The sequence below is a fragment of the Topomyia yanbarensis genome, chromosome 3, assembly GCF_030247195.1.
Source record: "Topomyia yanbarensis strain Yona2022 chromosome 3, ASM3024719v1, whole genome shotgun sequence".
Lineage (NCBI taxonomy): Eukaryota > Metazoa > Arthropoda > Insecta > Diptera > Culicidae > Topomyia > Topomyia yanbarensis.
The window spans coordinates 126,652,060-126,678,989 of record NC_080672.1 but is presented as its reverse complement, the minus strand read 5'-3'; the positions used below and the strand labels follow the sequence as shown (position 1 = coordinate 126,678,989).

Sequence of the window (26,930 nt, the reverse complement as noted above, 5' to 3'; positions counted from 1 at the left end):
CTCTAGTGATATGGAAGATCTCACACTCTTTTAGCATCTTAGCAGTACACCAAACAATAAAGTATTAGATTCACGGTCCGCGCGCGATTATCCAAGAACACACGCGAATATGCGAAAGGCACATGGTTATAAAATAGAATTCATACACGCGAACACACGTTAGCACACGAGACATACAAACGCACACGCGATCGAACACGTTAACGTACAAATGCTCGAGCTCTTCGCGATGATACACGCGATCGCGAGTCCCTACGCCCGCACATACCTGAACCGTACAATGAATATCGCATTCAGAATCACGGCCCGCTACAATTGGTCTAATGCAGTGTTTTAGTGGGCGACATTGCCTGTCTCGTCTGCAAACTGTAGTATGTGATTCTGACGGGGAGCCCCTCCGAGAACCTAGCTCTACAGCTCCAGTAGGACAACTCTCATGTCGCGGCAAAACAGGATTAAATTCGACAAAGAGAGCAAAATGTGCAAAGCCAAGAACATTTTCGTAATGAGTAAAACACCCCCTTAATTGAAAAATTATCTCAAGAACTCAGCGTAGGGATTAGGTATTTTTTACATAGAATGTTTATGCAAAGTTTGAAATAAGTCGGTTCAGTAGTTTTTGAATGGCAGTTAACACCGCAGATCGTGTTTTTTTCCAGAGACATTCTACAAAAGCTTGTCTATTGAATATATTTTTTTGAATGGAAAAATTACAGAATGTTGTTGAAATAATGAAGTATAATGTACAAAACTTTCGATCAATTCAGTTCACCTCAATTTAAAAAAAAATCGCAAAAAAGTGTTCTTGCTGAAACCCTTATCCCCCTTATTATTAATATTAATATTCCCATGCTTGTAAACTTATAAAAGTAAAGTATTTAAAAGTTGGCGTTTTTCATCGAGTTTTTGTTCTTTTCTCGATAATCCAAATAGTCAATAACATCATTTGAATAATTCAGAATGTTCTTCTGAAAAATTCTTGCATTCTTCTTCTTATTTTCTGTTACAGTACTGTTAAATTACAGCGAAACAACAAGAGATAAGGATAGAGTGTCAAAGAACAAGCTATAGAATATTAAGAGGCAATAAATAAAAAAATGCTATGATCAATTTTGTTAATCAATAATTAGAGAAATTACAAAACTCCGAAGAACGCTAATTTTGAACTACCTTAACAGTGAAAATTTGCTTAGTATTCTGAAATAGGTATGTATACACGTGTGTATTATTCTGTTGGAAATTTTCTCAGCTTTCCTACGAAACCTTAAGAATATTCACATGAAGCATATTTTTGAGACTAAAGCCTGTTAAGCACTAATTCGACAACAAAAAAGCTGAATAAGGATATGTCAAAATACGAGAAGGGATATAATATGACGTTGAACAACAAACCATGGATCGGTCTAAAACACAACTTTTGCAGCGCAATATGCACATATGCTAAATTAAATAGACCCAAATAAGGTATTACGTTCTTATTGTGGGCACTTGAGCCTATTTCCTACTAACTTCGCATTATGCTCTGAATGTATAATAATAATTACGTAATTAGTGCAGGATCCTACAGAAAATTCTGTTTTCCATCTCAATAGTGGAAAGAATCTGTCGATCTAACGAAAAAAAAAGATTGCGAACATCGGATATATGAGAAGGAGCATGTTTATTTGCATAATTATTTATGATGTGGCCGGATTTTATTGTTAGAAAATGTTTTTTTGATCCCGCAAAATGCGCGTAAGTGTCTCTGTTAACAGGTTCACCCAACCCTATTTGGGCCCTTCGTTAATAGCAATAATATGAAATTTACACGATAAATAAATTCAGTCTACTGGAAGCCTACCCACATCGACTGAAAATACCTTGAACTGATGGTGGCTTCATAGGGACCATTCATAAATTACGTAAAACAAAAGTGACGTAGAATTGACTCCCCCACCCCGCATGTAAGAAATTGTCAAAACATTACTCTATTAACCCGTCCCTTTTACGTGACAAATTCTTTGAAAAAAATTCTCCAGTAAAACATGCTACGATTTAGCTTACTCCTCCTCCCATATATGTCACAACATGTCACAATTTGCCTTACCCCTCCTAAAAGCGGTACTTGATTTATTAATGGTCTCTTACTACATACGTACGTACACAGGGACATTTATTATCGAATAGTTTTCATGACAGCCATTCCGTTCGTTATATTTATCAATCGTCCGCATATTATATTTTATTATGATTTGTTCGTAAGATTCATCGAATCGACAATAAATTTAACACCCTATCTTCGTTTTTAATTTCAGATGCTTATCGAGTATTGTGATGGTGGTGCCTTAGATAGTATTATGGTGGAGTTGGAGAAACCTTTGACTGAGCCCCAGATTGCTTACGTTTGCAAGCACATGGTTGCCGGTTTGTTTCACTTACACAAGAACAAGGTGATACACCGTGATTTGAAAGCCGGCAATGTGTTGCTAACGATGGACGGTGGCGTTAAGCTGGGTAAGTGCACACAGGGAAGCTAAAGTATCACCCATCTGAATAGGGAATATAATATAAACCGTTTTGTATTTCTGGTTTTTCTAGCGGATTTCGGTGTTTCTGCGAAAAATAAGCACACACTGCAGAAACATGATACCTTTATCGGCACACCGTACTGGATGGCCCCGGAGCTGGTGCTGTGTGAAACGTTTCGCGACAACCCGTATGATTTCAAGGTGGACATTTGGTCTCTCGGTATCACGTTGATCGAGTTCGCCCAGATGGAACCACCCAACAGTGAGATGTCGCCCATGCGAGTGTTGCTCAAAATCCAGAAAAGTGATCCACCGAAACTGGACCAACCATCCAAGTGGTCTAAGAGTTTTAACGAATTTCTCGCGAAGGCGTTAGTAAAGGTTGGTATCTCCGTCAAACTGATAGGCAGAGTATAATATTTGAATTTGATCTTTCTAGGATCCCCAGCAGAGGCCTTCTACAGATGTCTTAATGGGTCTATCATTCATCAGTGGGAATCTAGATTCAAAGCCGATCAAGGATCTATTGCTGGAGTACAAGGCAGATGTGGTCGAAGAAGAGTTGGTGGATGAAGAGGCGGAGGTAATTACTAGTTTACATTTAATGTCCGCGTCAATTGTACGTTTGACAAATTCAAACTCGTTTTGTCTCTTCTCCTATTACACGCTGCTCGTGAACAAATAAAATGAATGCACTTATTAGAAAGCTAAAAGACAGGCGAAGCGTAGATCGCTTTATCAGAGGGTTGGTAAGTTTGTCAGACTAGAGTGTTTGAAACCAAGAGACATACATCATTATCGACGGCGGAGGTGACTCATCCTCGCAGTTGGTTCCGATTATTCCAAATTGATTGTTGTAATTCGCTCGTGAGTGTTGAAGCCTTCTACTGGTTATTGGCATACAACTTTATAAAATGAGAACATAATGGGAGAAATATATATTCTCCATCTTTGGTGTGCTGTAAATATCAACCTACCATTCATTTGTTTGAATGACTGGTGTTCACATTCACTCACGTATTTTTTTTACTTTTTCTCAGTTTTACAGTAGAATGAATGTGCATCTAGCGTGTAAACTTCTAGTCTGGCAATTGTTCAATAGTTTGTAGAAATTTGTATGGTTCATTTTATGGTTTCCTTCGCCATACCATTGCTTTCACTGGTTTTGTATGTTTTATCAGTTAATTTCAAATCAAGATCAGTTGGATTTCAGACGGTTTTTTAATTTAAGCAAATATCTATTGTATCTGTTTAAATGAGATCATTTTGTACTTCCCGAACATCTGTTATCCAATTTGTTCTAATTAATATATCAGCCTAATTTTCATTTAGCAGTTTAGGTTCAATACTGTTGGTTTTCAATTTTCCATTCAATTGGCTGCCAAAGAAAACAAAAATTAATTACTTTTTTCTCCTCTTACCCTACTTCTTTCATTGGTTATTCATATAACAGGAACACCGCAGTTCTGCGCTCCCACTCGACTTGGACGATGACTCATCATCGCTGCAAAGTCAAGAAACCTATAAACGTAAGTTTAGCTCTGCTACAGTACCGAAATTATCTACGGCTTCGGGCTATTACTATAATGTATTTATTTTTGTCAAGTTCCAGATACTCCCACGTCCTTATCGAAATCTTCCAGAGATTCAAAAGAATCGACACCTGTTCCTGCTGAAGATGATAGTAATGCAAAACCGGCAGCACCTGGAGCATCGACAGCAACTGCTACCACTTCGCCAGTGCAAACGCCATCTGCTGTTCCAAATTCAGCACCCAGTTCGAAACCAGCACCATCTGCCGCACCAACCCCTCCAACCGTGGCAAGTGATAGTAATAGTAATGTACAAAGTGATGCTAAAAAATCACCAACTTCGGTTCCTGCGCCAGTGTTACCAACAGCCAACGCACATCGTTCCTCCAAAGAGGAGGTCGAACCTAATGACAGTATGGTTAACACAAGTGGTACCAGCAGTAGTAGCAGCAGTACTGAGGTTGAGAAGAAAGGCGTCATTAAGAAGGAGAAAGGCCCTGCTCCTCCGCCACCGCAAAGTCCGTCATCGCCAAGTAGTAGGAGCGCTTCGGCTAGCGTCGGGGTCAGTTCCACTGTTCAAACATCTGTTCCTTCTACCCCTACGGAGATGTCACAAACTCCGATTAGCAGAGGCGTTGATCGCCCTGATAATATTGTGATTTCAAAAACCCCTTCATCACCCGTAACAATAGATCGACAATTAAGTAGCGATGAGTTGATCAAGTCTCCCAAGAAAGAGCATGCTCCTTCCCCACCGAGGCAACTTTCCAAAGAGAGTCCTTCTTCTTCTCCGCATCCTTGTGACGAAACTGTCGCAGCATCCAGCTCTGTAAGCCGAAGACTAACGTCAGAAGAATTACACGTCGACGAGCCCGCATCGCGAACTGAATCACCTTATCCCAAAGAACAACAACCAGTTAACACAACTGTTGCCATTCCTAAACCAATGCTTCCGTTTGATGACGAACAGCAGCAGTATTCTTATCACTCCATCCCTCCACCTCTCTTGCCGGACGATGATATCCGAATAACATCGACACCGAACAAGCCGAGCAATAATAATACGTCGATGATCACGATCAATAATGACACCGTACTAGCGGATCCGTCCAACAGTCTTGCCACTAACGTCAGCCAAATCACCGTAGTCACTAGCCATCCGCCAGTGATAATCGATAATTCAGTCCTTCCTTCCGGTTCCTCATCGTCTGCTTCCTCCACGAAATCATTCGGATCCTCCCAGCGAAGATCGCGGGTCATATCAGCAAAGGGCAGCGACGAGGTGGTGATTGTTTCCAATGAGCTGAACAAAACCCATGTCAACGAATCGTCTACGGATGACGATTTTCAGTCGCTGGACAGTTTGGAGAATCTTTCGCCCAAGTTCAAGAAACAGCAGCCTGGTGGGGGGCAGATTGCACGTAAGCTGGACGAAAGTGAGGTGCTGATCGTTAGTCCGAGTTATATCGGTGAAGATCAGGAGGAGCAGCACGAACAGGATGATTTCATTAACGATGAGCTGTTTATAGGTGAGTAGTTGGCGATAAAACCAAGCTCAATTTCAAGTGCGACCAGTTTAAAAACATGTTTATATATTTTGTTTTTGATAGTGTTGCTAGTCAGTTTGTTCTTGGTTTTTATTATTGTGTAACAAAAGATGCGAAATGTTTTTGTTCTCCTAAATCTTAAAAATATGTTTTTTGTGAAACAAATGGTACACACACACAATTGGGATTTTTGCACTACTAGTGATCTGAATAATGTAAATACACATTATTTATTCCAGCTGATACCTACTCCCAATCACACGACACACAACTGATTATAACAAAATTGAAAATTATTATTTTTAATTACAGGTAATAGTAATAATCATAATAACAGTAAATTATTGGACACTAGTCATGTTTCGGTGGTCACCGTTGGTGAAGAGGAAATCAAGGTTAAGGATTCTTCACATCACGCAAACCTAATCAACAGCGGTATCAGTCACCACCACCTACACCAACAACAGCAACCGCATATGTTGAATCATCATCATGATTCCATTAGTGACCTGTCGAACGTCAGCTGTGGTCCTAGCGAATCCAGCGATGACGTTAAGGTAATGGATGTCATCCTAACCCATCCGGGGGCTGGAACGACCAGTACTAGTAGTGTAAGTACGGGCAGTACGGTAACCACAGCAGGTGGTTTTGCTCAGCGGTCGCCCTCGGGATCATCGATTTCATCGCCGCTGCGAAGTGGTTCTAGCAATAAGTTAAATGGAGACTTCAACCGGAGTCGGGAAGATGTCAGTATCATAGTGAATAAGCGTAAGATTGTAGAGAAGCAAAGGATTTCGCCCGACAGTAGTGTCGGATCGATGGATGGTGGCGGTTCGGTACGATCGGCAAGTACACCATTACATCACCATCAACCGCAGCCGCAGCAGAACGTAGCTGGGGGTAAACATCTTGATCGAAGTGATGCTGAGAGCATAGCCACCACAACTAGTCACGACAGCCGAGAACAGTCTGTAGATGAAGAGGTACAGCTTCGTCGAAAACCGCCAGTGGTTGACATTGAGGAGGACAAAGTCCCGCCCATTGTTAGCAATACTAGAACAAAACCTAGCCAACGAAACTTCAGCAAGGAGGAGATTCATCTTCAGAACCTTAAGAAAAAAACGCGCAAAAGAACGCGAAAATTTGAGATTGACGGCGTTCAAGTTACGACCACCACCAGTAAAGTTATCTACAGTGATGAAGATAGCAACAAACTGTACGACGATCACCTGTTCCGAAAGCAAGAACTGCGAGAACTTAAAATGCTTCAGAAACAAGAGAAAAAGCAATTTTACGAACTTCAGCAGAAGGAAGCGATTGCCAAAGAGCAGCAGGAGAAGAAGTTCGAGCAGGAACGGTTACAGCTGGAGCGTACGTTTGAGGCTGATATGGATGTGCTGGCACGCCAGCACCGGCAAACGGTGGAAAAGTACGAACAACAACAAGAGACTGAACTTAGGAATACATCGAAAAAGATTCGTGCAGAACAGGAGCGTGATTTAAAACTGGTGAGTTGTGGTTCATAGCTACACATGGGTTTGGGTAATATTGCATAAAGGTGTTCAGTATAACGGACATTTGACATAACGATTATTTATTATAATGGCCATTTGGTATATTTCGAGAATTGGCCACAGTGACGGTCTTTTTGGCATAACGGACACATGCATTTTTACTTTTATATTCCAAGTAGTGGTCATTTGGCATAACGTTCATGTGGCATTATTTCCATTTGTGCATATAGTGAGGGTTATTTGGCAAAACGGACATTTAGCATAAGTTTAAAAAGTAATCACACTAAATGTTATTTGAAATCATTTTGTATTGACAATACGTGGCTAGAGTGCAGCCCAAATATTAGAGTGCCTGCCATGTTGTCATGCGGAGGTCAAAGGTTTGTTTGCCAGGGCCGCCGCTTTGGACGGTGGTTCGGCAGTCACCGCACCTGGCGTACCCACAGTGGCTTTGCGCCTCTTCGGATCCGGAAAAATCGCATTACACTTGCTACGTCTCAAACACTAGAGCAGTCTAGAAACCGATAGTTTAGTAGAGGTTAATACCGTTTTTAGAACTTAGCGATATCTAGAAATGAGAAAAATTAACGTACTGGCGAAAAGGTCTGGATGTGTGGAAAAATTTCATAAGGTTAGGAGTTTTCATTATCTGGAGATGTGCGTCCGACGGGTGCGGTTTATATGACCATAGCACGACGATAATCAGTGTGATCGTTTCACAAAAGTATGCCAAATGAGTTTTTGTGTAGTTATTTCTCAAAATTATGCCAAATGTCCGTTATGTCAAATAACCTTATTCCAAATGGCCCACTTCCTGGTTACGTTTTATACTTACCTACTCGGCCGGTAGACGCATAACTTTCCCATGTTCTATAGGATTCCCTATATACATGGGACAATTATGCGTATAGCGGAGGTACTGGAAAATAATATTTTCTTTTCATAGTTCCGAGACAGCCTTAAGCAAGAAATTCGACTGCTCAAGCAAGAAGTGGATCTGCTACCAAAGGAGAAGCGAAAAGATGAGTTCCGCAAACGGAAAACCGCAATGGAACTCGAACATGAGGAACGTGAAAAGAGTTTCCTGGCCACTTTGTCAGAGAACCACGAGCTAGCCTTGCGGAGGATCAGTGAAATATATCGGGAAAAATTGTCCGCAGCCGATAAGGGTTATCTGCAGCAGAAACAGACGGTAATAGATTGTACTCTAAAAGAGATTTTTTTGGCCAGTGTTGTAAATTCCAATTTTTTTCATCAGGCTATGCGAACTCGTGAAGCTATGCTCTGGGAGCTAGAAGAAAAACACATCCACGATAAACATCAGTTGGCGAAACGGCACGTGAAAGATATTTGCTTTATGCAGCGGCATCAGATGATCATTCGTCACGAGAAAGAGTTGGATCAAATCAAAAGGTACAGCAATTGTAAAAATAATAGTAACATACAAAGCATGATTTGGTTTTTAATTCCATACAGAATGATTTCCCGAAAAGAGGAAGAGTTGTTGAAACGACAGACCATTGAAAAACGTGCCCTGCCAAAGCGGATTCGAGCCGAGCGGAAGGCTCGTGACATGATGTTCCGTGAGTCGTTACGAATTTCGATGACCACTGATCCTGAGCTGGAGCGGGAAAAATTGAAGAAGGTAAACCTTGATTTGAAAGTTTTTTCCAATACGAATTTATGTTATCTTCTTCGATTCTAGTTCCAAGAGCAGGAGAAAAAACGCTATAATCAAGAGCAAATACGTTTCGAAACCAAGCACAGCAAACAGTTGGAAGAATTGCGAGCTACCTCAGATGGTTCCATAAGGTGCGAAGCCACTTGAATTAAAGTTAATTGCAGTAGTGACTAGTTGTAAACTTAATAGCAAAGTTTTTAATAAAATTTTACGTTTACTTTTAATTAAATAGGGAGCTTGAACAGTTGCAGAATGAAAAACGCAAGCAACTACTGGAGCATGAGACGGCAAAATTGCGCGAATGTGACGAAGCACTGCAGAAGGAGTTACGAGAATGGAAATCACAGCTATTGCCGAGGAAACAGGTAAATTTCTTAATATAATGTGCTACGTAGAAAAATTTATCTTTTTGTTGTATTTTGTATACTCGTCAAACGAAAATATTTGTAGATTTGCTTTATATTATATTCGATTGCTTGATTTCTCAGAAACGTTTTTTTGTTGCATTCAGATTTCTTCATGCATAGTCAGTCGTGCTAAAAAGTAACTTTTCAGATAAAACTGTCAAAATATGTAGATTATAGGTGCCTTCGGAATATCGCTCTGGCCATTTCAGAATGATTGGCCTCACTTTCTTTTTGGTCGTTTTGTTTTTTCTACCCTTGTCACTTTTACCCCGATGCAGTGATTTCCGAAGGCAACTTCATGACTAAATATCGAATCAGTCACCTCATATGATACCGAAAATATTTAGATCTATTGGCAAAAGTTGCCAAATCATAGATACAGAAGCGTTTAGAAGTTTTTGTTTACCCTTGAACAGCTGAATATTTACTATTACCAGGCAGTGCAGTGGAAAGAAAAAAAACCACCATCTTCACTCGCGCTTAACTTTAAAATCAGGTTCACTAGTTCGTTTAAACCTAGCTTAAGCGTTAAGCGAGGATGAAGAAATCGGCTCTAATTGCATAAAAAATTGTATTTGCTGCATATGTAAGAAGCACAATAGAAATATTTGTGTTGTTTTTAGTACCACCCCTCTTTGTAATTTGAGCACCGATTTTCTAGATTGTTCATTACGTCTAGGAATACGCAAAAAATCGTATTTGACGTCAGGAGGGATTTTAAAGGATGAAAGAACACTGTACAAGCTGTACGCACAATGCGAATCAAAATTTGGTCCATTTGACATTATTCACTTTATCGAATATGCAGCTGTATGAATAAAAAATTCTCAGCGTTTTTTCCAGCTTTTTGCGTGACTGTTCAATGGTAAATATTCAGATTTGAAATTTGGGCACAGACTGTTTAGTAGTACACGTTCTACAAACTCAATTCAGTCTCAGTATAACGCGACTTTACTCAAAACTGGGGTAGTTACAATCAGATAATTTATGATGCACCTGCACAATATCGAACACTTTTTAGCAGAACATTGATCGGATATCAAGGTAAATTTCTTACCCATTTTTGAGGAGATGAATTGTTAGTTGAATTGGGTACTTTTTACACAATTAACTAAAAAGTGCATTTACCTAAAAATTGGTGATGCCACTAATAAATTTACATTGACGCACAACCAAAGTTCAATTGAACAGGGCTCCATATTTGGCAGAGGCAGTAATGTCTTTGTGATTGGTGCTACCATTTTTGAGTAACCTCGAATTTATTCAGTGTTGAGTACAGTTTGTTCTGTGTATTGCGCAAAGAATTAACCCTTAAAAGTGCGTTGCTGTTTTAAAACAACATTGTCAAAAACATCTTCAAGTAAAACAAAATTAAAAAAAAAATATTTGCGCTTTTAAGGGTTAATTGCTTTAACAAATGATAAACACAAAAATAATGTTTTCCTACGGGATATGACATTAGAATGAAAAATGTGTCGCATTGTTGTGGAACCTAGAATGTTTTTTCCAAACTAATTTATCGCACGTAGATTTGAATTACCATAACGAGGTGACAGATGCGATATCTAATCATCAGTCAGCATGCAGTATGATATATTTACATAAACTAATTGGCTTGTGATATAGAATAACCGAATATGTATTGTACAGATATTTTCACTAACCGCATTATTTACGATAACATTTTCCTTTTTACCTGCGTGCTCTCACTGACATTGTTGGATTGTGGACTTACCCATCCATTGCTCTGCAGACCGTGCAGAAAGAACTCGACTGGATGGTGACCGATTACGAGCAAAAATGGGGTCCGGTAGATCGACGTGATTTCGACGGTGAATTTGTAGTTCCACCAGAAATTCGAAACCGAACCAATTCTCTGAACACCCGGTCCCTGCGCCTGCACGGGGGGCTGCTCAATATTTCCCGTTCCCGTACCTTCCTCACATTACCGGTTGCTAACGGACGTAACAGTATACACAGTTCGGTGCCAGATTTGAGTCGCTCCGTACCCAATACACCCAATTCTGCACATAAACTTTCCATTGCTTCTTCCTACGATTCAGTGCTAGAAGAGAACGAAAATGAGAATCGTCCTGTTCCAGGAGAGAATCAATCCGCTATTAAATATCTTTTCACCGATGACGGAATTCATACGCGTAGAAAATCTGAAGATTTGTTGTCAGGTAGAAGGACAAAAAATACACACAAAAATGATCCATATAGATATCAGCACGATAATGGTAGCAGGACCCGCCATGTTCCGAGTATGATACCGCTACAAAGTCATTACCGTCAATGTTCCGAGCCAAATAATCGCATCGTTCCAATCCGTGTCAATCAGGTAAAAAAACCAGGAAATATTTTTGAAGGGATGACAAATCGTTCATCTGTTGGCCTTTCCCAGCATTTAGGTGGAACTATGCCGCGAGTCGGTTTTGGATGGGTAAACAGTCGCCTTGGTACTACTAACTTTCCATCAGAAGCCAGTGTAAATAAACTCACAACGTTCAGTTCCGCTAGTGGTGGACTACCTTTACAATCAGTAGTTCAGCATCAAAACGGCGACAGAGCAGTGTATCGTGATGGAAAACCTTCATCGGCACTCAAACTTTCTCCATCAACGCCACTTCTATTTTCTCCGAGTACAGACTCGGGCAGAAAAGATTCTATTGCATAGATTTGTAAGCTTTCCATCGGAAACAACGTCCCTTTAGTGTTAGGTAGTCAAGCAAAGAATAACTTTAATTAGGAATTATTTAGGAAAATTCCCATTCAAGTTGAACTCAATCTAGGCTCTGAAACTGTGTATACGTGTTCTTCAACTTTCAATGATCGTCCCACTAGTGAAATACTTTTCGAATAATCAAAAGCTGCAACATGTTACAACAATAGAACTACTGCACATCTCTGCACTGTTTCCTATACACTATGTTAAACTTATATACGCTATTCTAACACAACAAGAGAATACACAGTGGTAACAAATGTATATTAGCTATGCGAACAAATCGAATCATCGCATATGATACTAAAACACTAATCCAGATAACCTAACCGTGTGATCCAAACTACTAATAGCTGAATAAAGGAAATACAGATTTTCCTTGTCAAAATGAGAAACATCAAAATGGGTTGTTTGTTGACATAATCGCTATTGTATCATCAATCAAGCTTTTTGCACGAATAAATACGAAACGGAATTGAATAAAAGATGTGCAGAAGCTGAAACTGGGTGATAGCAAAATACACTCGGTGGTCCGTTCGATGGAGCAGAAACAAGGTTTGTTGCATTGGTTTTGTCTTTCTGTTTTTTTTTAACTGTTATGTCCTGTTGTATCTCATGTCATGTTCGTCGTGGACTAAACGGTTCCTCTGCATTAACTGTTGTTTCTGTTGGGTTGTTTCTGATTTGTCAGGCCAATAATGTGTGAACACCTCAAATTTGTGTGTATGTGTGTGGGGGGGGGATGAAAAATGCACCTCATCCGTCGTACGTGCTCTGCTACATAATGGTTTCATTACATTTGTGAGTTACTTTAGAATACTTGGTTGAAACTGTGCTGCACACATTTAATCGACTATAATCCAAAACATTTTTAACGTGAAAACTATAATGCATGTTTCGTACATACTCTTCTCTTTCAACAGGCAGGTTTTATTTTGGGTTTATCACAGTAGAATATGGGCTGTTTTCTGGATAGGCTGCGGTGGGCTCATGATCGCAATAGCGGTTTAGCATTCCACATACAAATCATCTTGACCCTCTAATCTTTTCCCTTTGTTCTAAATAATATCAATCTAACGTTCTTCAGAAATGCATAAAACTGTAGAACTGATAGCATAGCCTTCAGTTTTATTTAAGAAAAGAATTGGTATTAAAACAAGTTAGGAATAGAACAATCGTTAACTTTTCTAGTTAGAGAGTAATGAAAGTTTTGTGCAGGACCCATCCCTAGATTCAGACATTCGTTTGTTTGTCTAAAGATTTGAGCTTTGGCATTTTTTTACTACCACAAGAAAAAAAATCAACTACTTGGATAGAATGGCATCACTGCACGATACTGTTTCTATATTTTTGAAGATTTCTTATGAAAGCTCGTAGGTTTTATCTGAAAACCGGTGAAAGCTATATACCTGAATTAAAGTGATACATCAGAATGTAATTGCTTAAATGATACGTTCGACGTATGTAGTCGGAGATTTGTGCCTTGATTCTAAGTGTTACATATAAAAGTATTTTTATGTTTTGTAAAACAGGAAACATTCTGACCATTTGCTCCATTTATTCAGCATTCTTTTGACATTGAAAATGTCTTACTGCACTCTCCGGGGACTAGGTGTCATTCTAAAATCTTAAATCAATCGATGCCGAGTTTTTGTGTCACTATTTTGAATGCTAATATGTGTTAACAATTTGGAATTAACTAAAATATGTTCTATTGCTAAATAGTTTATGTATTTCAATCCTATACTATCGATAAATACATGAAAAGGGATAGATATCGGAACACGTGAATCAGTCTATTTCAATCAGAGCCGTCAATAGGGAGCACCTAGCGACTCAATGAAATACCACAAGATTGTAAATAGAGGTGCCGTGTGCCTGTTTGAGTCAGTCGATGCTTGCATTCCAAACGAGCAACATCACGGCTACATCGTCCGGACCGTACAGTAAGCGGTAGACGCTATGGCATTTTTGCAATCCGCACACAGTTAAAACGTGTTCAATTTGCATCCGTTTCCTAGCTGTGCGCAAAGGTTATCGCGCGCTGTGCGAGTTGAAACTTTGCATACATGAAAATGGAAATGCGATAGGATCGAGTCGTGTACACATAACCCAAGTAACAATTTTTATAGCACACTACAAGTGCAATTTATTTTTTTTAAAAGGGACTATAAAACTTCCCATCAATTGCTACTAGGCGAACGATTAGCAATATGTGTGGGAGAAGTAGGTCGGTAGGGTGGGTTTGGATAGAATAGAATGTTGACTACGGGATGCGACGTGTGTGTTGCTTGTGAGTTTGTGAACTTGAAATTTATTTTGATGCTTGTGTGTACATTGGGTTGACGATGTGTTTCCCACGATTTATGATAATGAGCCTATTGACACACGTTTCAAATTTTCTTTTGGAAAAATCTAAGGCAATCGACTTACCAACTACGGTATGCCCGTCCCCTGTGTTTTGAATAAATAAAGAATATTCGGCACATATACTCAGGTTCGATAAATTGTGGAAAATTATTTCGAGTCAAGTAACGACTTAATGATACGCTCTGGAGTAGTTCATTTTTAGATTGACAATTTTGACAGTTATCTACTAAAAAAACGTAAAATTTTTAAACTAGAACTTGTTTTTTCAGCAGCAGGCTGAGCGGGTGTAATGTCTTACTGGAAGACCGGTTGTCCTGCAAGCTAAAATCTTTTTGCACTATTTCAGCCAAGAATAGCATGACTGGGAACCTGCTCTCATGTCGTAAGAGGCGACTTATAACATGCTTGGAGTTCCTAGGTATTGTACCGTACCGAAGATTTGACCTGAACGGACTTTAGGGTTTTGCATCACAGCCTTTATCCATTCTGTATTGAGTGAATCACTGACATATAGTCACCTTTTCTGATTCGCTATTCCCGATTGTGTACCAATGTTTAAGGTTTTTTTTGGCGGTTGTACAATAGCCGTAAAGAATTAAGTCTAATTCTACACTAAGTAACAGCATATATTAATATACCGGCTCTTCCACGCCAAGGTATAACTTTCAAAGCGTTGGTTTAAAAACCTATTTAAAATATAAACTTTCATGTAGAAAATTTATTGAATTGGCCCAAGATGAAGCTGTCAAATTGCACAAAAAGTTTTTTTTTGTGTGGCAAGCGAACTGTAGATGTGTCAAAATAAGCCAGTTTTTTTTAATTAAATCTGGAACCCTCTACCGACAAATCTACATTGACAAATACCTCCAAAAGTGACTCCTTGGGGTCTCATGAAGGTCTGACATCAGCTTTGTACTACTTTTGCTTTCTTAAACAGTGGTAAACATTTCAACACTCCAGAACTTCACTCTATCAGAACATGTACGGCCATCAGAAGCTAAAACTTCGTACTCATGGTCCTTTCTTCAAAATTATCCAGTGCAGTTCTCTGCGTCACTCATTCGAGTTGTTCTTCTCCCATCCATTCTTCTGGGTCGCCCATGGATCAAGAGCCCTTGTCGTGTTGTGTTTATTATATTTATTACGCATAATAAACATGCCGTTTGTAATTTGGCATGTAACCCAGTTATGGAAACGTGTCTGATAGGGAGAGTGGAGATGCGAACTTGTCATTAACATTTCGCAGTGAATTTTTTCACATTCATTTGGAATATCTTTTATGTCGTTAAAATTTCGCAGTGAATTTTTTCACATCCATTTGGAATATCTTTTATATTCTTTTTCGGTTGCCCGTTGAGTATGATGTACTACATACTCCCAGGTATCATAAAATTGGTTCAATATGCAATTTCAACAGGCTTGATCAATTACGGGAAACTCATGTGCAGTCAACTAAGCTAAGCCACGTACTGTCTTACTGGACTCATTTTTTTCAGTTTATCCAGTTTGAATATCTGTACTGCTCAATATACTTGAAGCACGTTTCTAAACGTATTTTAAATTAAGCAGCAAATAGAACGGTGGTACATACCAATTTAAATTTTGCAACTAAATTGTTTGAAATTATGAGACATAACACTGTACTGTGAATGATGTACCGTAAACCGGGGTGACTTTGGTCATAGGGGTGACTTTAATCACTCGAAACTTTTTTCGTTGATTGCTAATTTAGCTAGAATAGTCTACATAATCATTCAAACTTGAAATGATTTTTACTCTAAGCATATAAAATACTGATTTGTTACACTTTTTTAGTATATCGTTCGATTTTTGAGAACAAAATTTTACTTTATTTCATTTTTACGGAGATTCGTAAAGTGTCTATTTCTTATACAACAAAAAAATCCTAGATTTTAGTAAGAATAATAAATTCCAAGTTTTTTTATGTGCCCAATCGATTTTTAAGAGCTTGTTTATTTTAAAAACAATATTTTGGGAAACTAGTGCGTAATCATGTCAAATTATTTCAAGCTTAAATTCGCAATATTTTTTATATTCAATACTCCAACGTGTTAAATGGATAAAACTCTTTGTTAATTAATAAACTGCTGAAACAAAACAATTTTAGTTGTTAAAAAAACTTTTCAGATTCTTTAGATTTTATTCTAGTTGGACTCGACTTATACGAATTGTGATCACTCAAATTTTGAGAATATTGAAATACTTTAAACAATACCAATTATTTAACCAACATCTATTTAACGATGAATTTTATTTTCAGAATCAGTTTAAACAAACATTTGAATGACAAACAATGAATGTGAACATACAGGTTATCAAAGCCACCCAGGAATACGAAAATGAACTTCAAATTGTAATCAATTTTGGTAAAATAGTAGCAAGTGGAAAATTTCTGGTAATACTATCCCATCCTGTTCTTCATACATCAGTACGTCCATGGTTTAAAAATATTAAACTTAAAAAACGTGTTGCGTCTAAAAATATGTAATGATTACTTCGAAAAGTGATCAATGTCACCCCGCTTTACGTTAATTAGTTCAGTTCTAGTTCCATATTGAGACACATCAAATTACAACACTGGAGAATATGCACTAACTTCATTGTTTTAGTTTCAAACTGGATCTCGTTCAATACTAAAATTGTCAAAATTTTAGATTTGCACGGTATTAACATTATAATTTATTTAATAATTTTATTTGTTTAGCCGTCAGTCGGTTAAAAAATAAAAAAGATTGTTTAGAACTCAATATTTCCTTTGGCGAGCGTGGCCTTCCTCATCACAGCTCTCAATATGGGTTGCTAGATGGATCAGCGGAATAATGTCATTTTTTCAGTTGATCGATTAATAGCGAATAGATTATTTTTCACCGTAAGATAATTGATTAATTGAAATAATAGATTAGCAGAGAGCATTGTGTTTTACTTAGTTTTGGAATTTTGATATTGTTAAAGGACCATCAATAAATTATGTATAGTAATGTAACATGTGTATAGTATAGTAAATTGTAGCATATAGGAACAGGAGAGTAGAGTAAGGTGGGGCAAAAGTGCGCACCTAACAGTTTTCGTAAAATAACTATTGGTAGAAAAGCACTAGAAAATCGGCATGATTACAAATTAATACTCTCATCACACATCTTCAAAACGTAATACTAGATACTCTTGGTTTTGCTTGTAATCCGAGAAATAATATTTTTCTTATAAATACTCAAATGCGCACTTTTGCCCCATGGTCGGGGCAAGAGTACGCATAGCACGGGGCAAAAGTGCGTACTGATTAAATAGCCGATTTATTACCGCCCGTAAATTAAACTAATCAATTTTAGGATATCCATCCTCTCTTACTCTTCCTTCATAACTAAAAAGTACTTCTCCCTCTACCTCGGTTGATGTTGTTCAGTTTTCCATTATGTTGAAAAAACGGATGTTTCATCTTTTAGACAATGTCGTTCATGATCAAACTATCACCCCTCGTAACATCATTATTTTTCAAAGTTGGGTGGATCACTACAAGAATTTTTGCGAATATGCCATTTATATTGGAAATACGTCTTTACTTACTTATTCATAGTTTTTTTGTTTCTTTTTTAATTACTCTGAGCTTTCGGTACTCTATATTTTTCCTCGGAACCAGTTATGCTGATGCTTTTATCCCTAAACCACTCATATCAGTCGTAATTTGACCGGTGAGCTTGCAGTTATTGAAGATGCTGGTCCCTTCTTTAAATCATGGAAGAATTAGTTCAATTTTCATATAAAAAGCTTCATTCGCGTCTTTTTATTGGGGTGGATACGCTATGCGCACTTTTACCCCACCGTCAGTTTTTTAACTTATTAAATTGTTACGAAAATTACTGAATTTTTTCATAAAATCAAATATATCCCGCAACGAACCATATATTGAAGATTTTTAGGGTACTGTAGTTTTATAGATCCTGATTTATTCAAACAGCCAATTTTTGATTCCCAAAATTAAAAAAATTACATCAAAGCAGCGAAAAATGGTCCTTACCCCTTAATTTCAAGCCACTACATTAAAACCTTTCATGCTTATATGTGTGATTAGTTGACTTAAGGCTCAAGTTACCTCAAGGCTTGGTAGTATGCGTAAGAAAAATTGTGTTCAGCTTTGCCACCAGATTATCCATTTAAACCTTTTCAAAACTCTAAAAGAAGAATATCAGTCGATTTATTAGATCATCACGATTCAATTCATGCAAAATACCTGCTGGAAAAACCATCGGCATAGCTGGATGGTGCTTTTGAAAAAGTGGCTGTGATTTTTTATCACACTACCACACCGAGCTGGGGTACGCAACACAACTGCGCAATGAAAAAACCACAGCTACTTTTTCAAAAGCACCATTTAGCTAAGCCGATGGTTTTTCCAGTAGGTATTTTGCATGAATTGAATCGTGATGATCTAATAAATCGACTGATATTCTTCTTTTAGAGTTTTAAAAAGGTTTAAATGGATAATCCGGTGGCAAAGCTGAACACAAATTTTCCTACGCACACTACCAAGCGTTCAATTCTAACACATGCTTAAAAAAGGTAACTTGAACCTTAATGATATACTAAATCCATACAGAGTTGCCAGGTTCTAGCGCTTGTGTGCTTCTAAAAGTCCTATGCGCACTTTTGCCCCACGCGCACTTTTACCCCACCTTACTCTAAGCTAGAACGTAGCATGTTTTACTGAAGACTATATACTCTCCGGACTTGAGATGAGTCGATAGTGTTAATAGATTAATATTAATTTCCGAATTATGTTGCACGCTCTTGAAAAATGCTGTTCTGTACACAAGCCTTTAATTTCTTGCCTGCGAATATGGTCTGGCGGTTCAGAGGGTAACGCGCTGGTCTCATAAACCACACGTCGTATGTCCGAGCTAGAGCTAGGGCCAGGAAGAATTCTTAGTGATTAGTAAGATCGTAGCACTAGCCCAGAAATTGTACTGTACACACACTAAGAATCGACTGGGAAGTCTGTCTAAACAGAGGATCCAATCTTCGCAGGGAAATGTAGCAGTGCCAAGGTTTTGCTTAGCTAATGAATTTTTGATTCTTTCTAGAAACTAAACAGAAACAGTTTTCAAAAATCCGTCCGTTTAAATAGTCGATGATGACGTCATTCATAGAAGCGTAGCGCGATAGGTACACAAATCTGTCGTGCTGGACTAGGGAAGCGCTATCTTCTGTGTGTAAATGCGCGATATTTTGACTAGGTTGTTCATTATTTAAATTTTTAATGCCATGATATCAAAATTTTTTGGATTTATCTATTCGAATCTATTCTTAGAAGTATTTCGGGTCGATATGCGCAAAAAATTTGAAAATTTATCGTGAGATGGCTGAGTTATATGCGTTAAAAATTGGACCACTTTTCGTTACATACCATTTTTGTAGAATTTGCAACGTGCACCCCTATATCGAAAACAAAGAAGTAGTCCTACGTCAAAATGTTTTGACTATTATACTGGGTATCACAAACTAGTTCACGAATATATGAATTATATTTCATGATTTTGTGACCTATTTTACGAGCATGGTGGTTGGATAATGACTATTAAAATAGAAAAAATGAATCAGCTCACGAAATCATGAATAATATTTGATGATTTTGTGAACTACTTTACGAGCACGAATGGTAAATCGTGACTATTATACTAGGATTCATGAACAAGCTCACGAATACATGCATATTTTATAATTATGGCTATTATACTTGGTATTATGAACAAGTTCACGAATACTAATTCACGTACAGAAAATCGATTTGGTAATGACATCGCGAAAAACCGTGACTAAAATTCACAAATCAAAAACAAATATTTCCACTAATAAAAGCGTTATGCGAGCTTTACTGAAGGGAAATTGAACATAATTGTAAAACACATGATTTTTGTTCATGGTTCTGTTTGCGTTCCAGAATTCATAGCATTTTATTCACGATTTTGGGATCAAATAAATTATCCTTTAAACAGTTTCATTTACTTGGAATAACAACATCGTGAAAATTCCAGTAAAAGCACGTAGAGGTATTCCTTCTATTAAGAGGGAAACAGAGCACATTGGTTTCTTGATTAATTGCTCAATCTCATGGTATAAAGTATTTTTGTCGCGCATAAGAAATCCACAACGCATGTTCTTTCGTGGCCACTGTACGATAAATCAAGCGAAAAACAACAATATAGGAGGCTACACTGATTTCATGATCATCGCCTATGCAACCGACCTTTTTTCAAGCGAATACTGAACGCCTGCAGAAGACGTAATTGACGTATAATGAACTCAGTATATCATAATAACTCCAAACTAGAATTTTAATCAGTTTCGTGCTACTTTTTGCCCAAATTTTTTTTTCGGATTTTTCTTTGTTCTTCAATCGCGAAAAACATTATGTATTACATCGCATCGGTACGTGTCGTTCACGCACTAGCGATATGTTGAGCACATTTGGTAATCAAACAAACAACGCTAAGTATGTATATCTGAGCGTTTCGATTCCTGACACTAGCATTCCTCTTGAAATACCGTTTGTATCTACCTGCCTAGATAACTTCAAACTTCCGCTTGGCTTCAAACATTTTCTGGCTGGCCACACCTATCGCCACTTACCGGCTAGCCTTCCATTTCAATGTCTAAAAGCTTTGATTTCCAAACGCGATCATGCAGGGCATTGATACACCATGAGATTCTATAGGAAATATGGCCTGTATTGTTAATCAACGTTCTCAAAGTGATAACTAAGAATGCGATTCTACTGTAGCATTTAATTCACTTTTATTGCTCATTGCACCTCTGTGTCATCTAATTGTTTACCTGTCGCACGCTCTAGAAACCTACAAAAAACACTTATGGCTAGAGAGCTTGGAAGTTTTAATGAAATAAGGGTCTCATAATTCATCCACGACATAAACAGCGGAATTGTCCCATGGTGCATCCGTGTTTGCATTTACTGCATCGCTTCCCTTTTTGATACACCGGTCGGTCGTACAGATTACCTTCGGAGTAGTTGCACACCAAATAGTAGTGCACAAACGATAAGCTTTTCTGTCGCTTCTGGAAACGAACTAGAGCACAACCGACCTCGGTGGTGTCTGCATTAACAATTTGTGTAAAGTGGCCGATATCGAATCTGTGGGAGATTGTTGAACGATTGTAACGCGACTTTGATCGTCAATCGGTACGATATGCGACTTACGTGTGAGGACCGAAAACAAATCGATCCATGTCTCGTTGTTTGGTTAACTTGTGTTCCAAGTACCATTTTCGTATAATATCTCGCACAACGTGGGTTGTCGTGTAGTTGAATCCATGGAACCACTTCATCCCAATGCTTTGTCCGGTGTGGCGGTGTTTGACGGTATTGTGGCACTCGTCATGTGCGAAATTGCAACTTTTGGCATTGTATTCCGCCAGCTGGGACAATTCATCGCTCCAATGCTGAGGGGTGATGATTATGTTTTATTGAAACAATCATTTGATTACCTACTATGAATCCTACCAACTTCTGCATAGCACTCGCCGAAGCATAACGTCGCATCGACCCGCAAGCTAGGTGATTCCGTTTGGTATTGTGAAAGTTTAGTATAAGATTGACGTATTTGGGTGACATTTTGATCAGCATGGGTCTGCTGCAGTTACTTCCGAATTTGTGTCCGTTGCATGCCACATGACGAGTTCCGGTTGCACACAGTCCCGCTTGGCAGTAATCGAACGCTTTTTTAGACTCTGTTATGCTGATGAGCATAAGTAGTGGGATAAAGGTTCCAAGACAATACAGCACGATATACGAACGTCGACGATCTGATTGCGCAGATATTTTAGAACTGATTGTCTGGCGACTAAACTGCATATCACGCAACTCTGCAGCGACTCGTGACACCAGAACACACTACTTTTTATCACTTAGGATGCAGTGTTTGAGCGTGGTGTCTTGTTTGCTTACGTTAGGGTGATCTAATGTATGTTAGACGCCTGCACGATTTCATTTCAATGATTTGATGATCATTGTTAAACGCAGAATAATCATTTCTATCCCTTCACCTGTCTTTATACTTTTTTTTTAATTTTTTGGGGTCCATCGGGAACATTTTTTGTTGATTAATTTGAAATAATGTAACACACTACAGCCGGTAACAGATAGCCAATTTGTCATCAACTTTGATGCGACGAGTGTCACTCTCCGTCCGTATGTCTTACTCTCTTTCTCTCCGCATACATCAGTCTACCCATCCACCACCGATAGGTGTTTAGCTCAAACAAGAGAGTTGTCAGTGAAATTTACATCACACGCATGACGCCGGTTCGCTTACTGCCTGTGCGCAGGTGATTAAAATTCAAGTTCATTGATAATTTAAAGCTGATTTTATCAATATTGACGAAGGCGTAGAGCATGTGCGAGATCTGGTGATAGCAAGTGCATTTTATGTTGCTGTAACTTGAGGTTGATGTCTGTTGGTTATCCAATCTACTAGAAGTCACTCCCATGCTTTAATATTACTAATTCTCTGAAATTAATTATCCGTCACAGAATGTATCGATCAACTAGGGTGTGGTAATTTATTACATCCTTTTTCCTCTTATCATAAATTATCTATCATGTTCGTGGTAGTTTAGAAGGTATTAATTGCAAACCAGATAAATTGTTAATGAATAAAAGTCACGCTTACAATCGATTTATGTATCTTACTTCCGAAGTATACATAGATGAACTTATACATAGCACTAAATATTCGTTTATTGTCATAGGGAACTGTGGGTAACATGCACAAGGCAGCCAGATCAAGGTAATATTTGGTGAATTCATAACAAACTTCACATTAACCGTACTTTCTCCCGATGAAAAATTATCGAATATGAAAATATGAGTTAATATCTGACGCTGATGTTATATTCGGCATGCAGAATATAAAATATATTTGGATGAAATTTTATTTATATAAATTGTGTTAAATTAAATCTTATCGCGGGCGTTTTACTGCAATAAGTAGGTGTCGTGTCGAAATGGCACAATCGGTACGGTTGTTTCGAAAAATGTCTCGGTGGGTCAGCGGGAAAAAAAATTTTTCTTCGCGGACCCCCAGTAACGACTTCACGGTCCTCTAGGGGCCCACGGACTCCAGGTTGATCACTGGGTTATTGTATTAAAATACATGCGTGTTAATATGTCGTATGACGAGCACGAGTAGTTTTGGGCAACGATTGTCGATAATATTTCCCGTAAAGATCTCTGCACATGCCTTATTGCCATTATCCAAACGTAAACGTACACGGTTACTCTTATTGTCATTCCGCAAACCAAACTCTTAAATATTCCAAATTGTTTTTGGCTGTAAAGATAGCATCGTTGATCATTATTTGGAAAAAAATATGTCTTGATCCTAGTGGTGCCATTGTGCCTTTCTCATTTATCCCCACTATAACTCAATAGCTGGTTAGGTTCAATATAATTGTAGAGATTGTAAGTAGCGGGTTACCCCACTCCTTGGGTTCTTGTTTGCCCGGCGGACCCTATTTGTCAGGGCGGCTTTGGTGCTTCAACCACAATTTCAGATTTTCGACAAACAAACACAATGAACAAAGCAAATAAATTTATCTTTGCCGTTTATTTTACCACCACTCTTCACTGCTGGTCGCTGCGTGGGCCAATGGTGGTAAGGCGATGGTTTTTTCCGACCGGCCGGGACTCCAACTCCGAATTCTGCTGGTACCAATGCTGGTTGTCGTTGATTGCTACGGCCGCGGACCTTTTCACTTATCCAGGGAGGTGAGCTTGATTCCTGTCGCCGAATTGTCTACTGGCCTTAAACAATCCCGGAAGTCACCGCAGTGAACTTCCTACGACGGACCTTTGTCCACCCTGCTTCGTTCTCGTTGGCAATTGACTGTGGACAAACTGTGTAAATTCATGCATTTAATTAGCGAGAAAACCATATGGTTCTGTGTTTTGGTGACGCAGAAGTTGTTGGAGTTGTCAAGGTGGATTTTCAGAAGTAGACAGCCATGTGTGTGTGTTAACAATCCTATCTCCCGCTAGCTGGTAGTCATTTACAGAAAAAAGATGTTTGCATGTATTTAAATATATTCATGCAAATAACTTGATTCATGGATTTAGCTCAATTGACTTTCCGATAAGCGCCAGACATGTTTCGAGGTCACCGTTCCATCAACCAGCCCCGCCTTAATGTAATGTGTGTATCAATTGGATTTTAACATTACAGTAAAACGTTCGATTCCTTCCCGGAAGGAACAAATCGACGCGTATTTAGTGTATTTAAATATTTATATGTAATGTAATGATCATAAATCATAAAATTCACTTAATCTTAAAAAGATCTTCCATACTTAACCTTCTGGCGAATGCGCTGAATTGTATGATATTAGTAGTACACATTTTGAAACTTATTTCTTAGCTTTGAAGAATCGAAAATTGTGTAGTAAGTTCCCTCTTGTAAAACTCGCTTACCGCTGCTCATCTCTTTCGGCATTTCGACGCCCTCGGTCGACCGTCTCATATCTCTTCTTCCTTTCATAGAATCCTCAATTTCCGTCGGAACTCATATATCAGACGCTCAAGGGATTCTACACGCTCGAGTAACAACTACCTGAAGAAAAAATAATATATAATATAAAGAATTTTATGAAAATCCCTAGTTCTATAATCAACTAAGGCTGTCTGACGATTCTAATGCAGAAGCTAATGTGACCATCAAGAATACGTCAGACAACTTTAATTGACCCCCTCGACACTAGTTTGGCCTTACCAAGCCGTAACATGGGTGGCGTTGTGAGAGCTGTCGAATAGGAGTTGAGACCATTTTGAAACAACATCTGATGTATATGATCGAGACACTATGTCTTGGATCTGCCAACGAGCCTTTTGCTGGTAGCAGATTGGCGATTCTACGTTGAAAACGCTCACAGATAGCGCTGGAAGCAAAGTGTTGCTGATTTGATTCTGTTCTGTCATAGTGCATATATTTTTTGTAAACATTGGTAAAAAAATAACTTTTAAACACCAAATCATCGATCAATTTGTCTATAATTGTTTATTAAAATGATGGAAAACCATCATTTTATAAGATGATGAGAAAACATCTTGCGAAAAGCGTGTAAAACATAGTGGTTTCTAATATTATTCGCAGAGCTATATGTGTGTTGTTCCGAAATGCAATTAGTTGAGCACAGTACCTGCCGCACATCATTTACCGTGCCTCCTAAGTTAAGATAAACCTTCATGAGATGGTGTAAATTCATGAAACTCTCCAGATCACGCGAGGAAAGAATATATCCGGCTAATAGGAAAGTGTCAGCTTTGTATCATACACAGCCGATCCTTCTCTCTGATAGTCATCACTGAATCTCCTACGTAGTCCAAAATATGAAGGAGTTTGACATTGGTACTGATTGGGTGTCGGTTTCGAGATGGAACTTCATTTATGGACCGATTTTGAAGTAGAATACTTCTAACGTTTCAATATGGGGTCCCGTTTCAAAAATTTCAGTTGAGAAATTTTCCCAGGTTTGAAATGCGAGTATCTTCCGTTCTACTGGACGAAATCGCAATATTTTTGCACTATCTGATCGGAAATTTGTGCACGTATTTCGTATTAAATTTCGGAATTACTGCGACTACTATAAATAAACCAAAACAAGGATTTTCAGAAAATCCTTCGGAAACAGCGAGGAAAATGCGCAATTTGCCAGCATATCCCACGCAGAGCCGTCAAAAAGGAGCATGTAAGCGTTTCATTACATACGGGAATGTTATATATACAGGTCACACGAGCTTGTTTTGTATCAGTGGGTGCTCGCTTACCACACGAGCAACATGCTTGTCCGGACGGTACAATGAGCGGTATCATGTTTGCGTTCCCGTACCAAGCGTCATCGCAAGGTTCTTCGTGATAAAATCCAGGGAATCACCAAATTCGGCGTCTGGCTCGTCGTGGTGGTGTAAAATGCATCTCCAATTTAATCTACGAATGCTGATGGTGTGCAGAAAAATGTCATCCGAGATGCCGTGACCTACACTGAACACGCCAAGCGCAAAACCGCAATGAATGTCGTCTATACTCTGAAGCGGCAGGGACGCACTTTGTATGGATTTGGAAGTTGAAAAGGTAGAACTCACTTGTATCATTATAAAAAAGGCCCTTTTCAGGGCCACCAAAACCATTTCAAAGAATAAGTTTGCATTTTCTGTTTCATGGACTGTTTCTCCCTGGAGAGCAATTTGGGTTAAACCCTAAATTATGATTTATTTCAGTACGTAAATTGCAAATATGGTCAGAAACAAACTGGAGTGAAGTGGAAAACATTTTTACTAGGCGCATTCAAAAAAGGTTCCAATTCTCAAACATTTTACCAAGGTGCCGTATTACATTACTCTCTTTACCCTGAGTGTTCGATAATCTCCGTAGTGGAAACACAATTTCAATTTTGTTCTTTATCAAAAATATGTGGTCGACCAACGAAGGGGTGGAGCTTCGAAGAACACACAAAAAAGGACGAGCTTACATTGTGCTGTAGTCAGGTATAAAAACTCAGCATGCTGTTGCTCACGCTCAGTTCGTTTCCAGCATCAGCATGCAGCAGTTCGTTTGCAGCATCTCCCG

The 26,930-nt window shown here is 38.6% G+C and overlaps 2 protein-coding genes across 14 annotated transcripts in view; one reads left to right on the top strand and one right to left on the bottom strand.

Annotated features, from left to right (window-relative positions):
• The window catches only part of LOC131692100 (serine/threonine-protein kinase 10-like), a 115,989-nt gene that overhangs the window by 75,903 nt on the left and 13,156 nt on the right, over positions 1–26,930 (top strand). For 5 of the 13 annotated variants that reach the window (XM_058978958.1, XM_058978954.1, XM_058978956.1 and 2 more), the window contains 13 exons: positions 2,295–2,493; positions 2,578–2,888; positions 2,947–3,090; positions 3,211–3,252; positions 3,961–4,036; positions 4,114–5,568; positions 5,899–7,094; positions 8,047–8,292; positions 8,359–8,513; positions 8,577–8,745; positions 8,806–8,912; positions 9,014–9,146; positions 10,942–12,468. In XM_058978958.1, the coding sequence (XP_058834941.1) occupies positions 2,295–2,493; positions 2,578–2,888; positions 2,947–3,090; positions 3,211–3,252; positions 3,961–4,036; positions 4,114–5,568; positions 5,899–7,094; positions 8,047–8,292; positions 8,359–8,513; positions 8,577–8,745; positions 8,806–8,912; positions 9,014–9,146; positions 10,942–11,865 (5,157 nt within the window). In that variant the 3' untranslated portion in view covers positions 11,866–12,468. Of the gene's footprint in view, positions 1–2,294; positions 2,494–2,577; positions 2,889–2,946; positions 3,091–3,210; positions 3,257–3,960; positions 4,037–4,113; positions 5,569–5,898; positions 7,095–8,046; positions 8,293–8,358; positions 8,514–8,576; positions 8,746–8,805; positions 8,913–9,013; positions 9,147–10,941; positions 12,469–26,930 lie in introns of those variants that run through there. The other 8 variants (XM_058978963.1, XM_058978964.1, XM_058978959.1 and 5 more) reach the window with 7 other exon arrangements.
• LOC131692101 (antigen 5 like allergen Cul n 1-like) lies at positions 21,079–22,145 on the bottom strand. Its single transcript, XM_058978968.1, has 3 exons — positions 21,815–22,145; positions 21,512–21,753; positions 21,079–21,445 (listed from the first exon to the last, which is right to left on the bottom strand). Exons 1-3 carry the CDS (start codon positions 22,058–22,060, stop codon positions 21,211–21,213), a joined length of 723 nt encoding a protein of 240 aa, XP_058834951.1. The 5' UTR covers positions 22,061–22,145; the 3' UTR covers positions 21,079–21,210.

Bases quoted from the DNA above. Each gene is read 5' to 3' on its own strand.
- LOC131692101 (XM_058978968.1), bottom strand. From the start codon at position 22,060: ATGCTCATCAGCATAACAGAGTCTAAAAAAGCGTTCGATTACTGCCAA. The intron at 21,754-21,814 runs GTAGGATTCATA...ATCACCCCTCAG, and splicing joins CGAGTGCTATGCAGAAGTTG to CATTGGAGCGATGAATTGTC. The intron at 21,446-21,511 runs GTAAGTCGCATA...AATCTCCCACAG, and splicing joins TTTGTTTTCGGTCCTCACAC to ATTCGATATCGGCCACTTTA.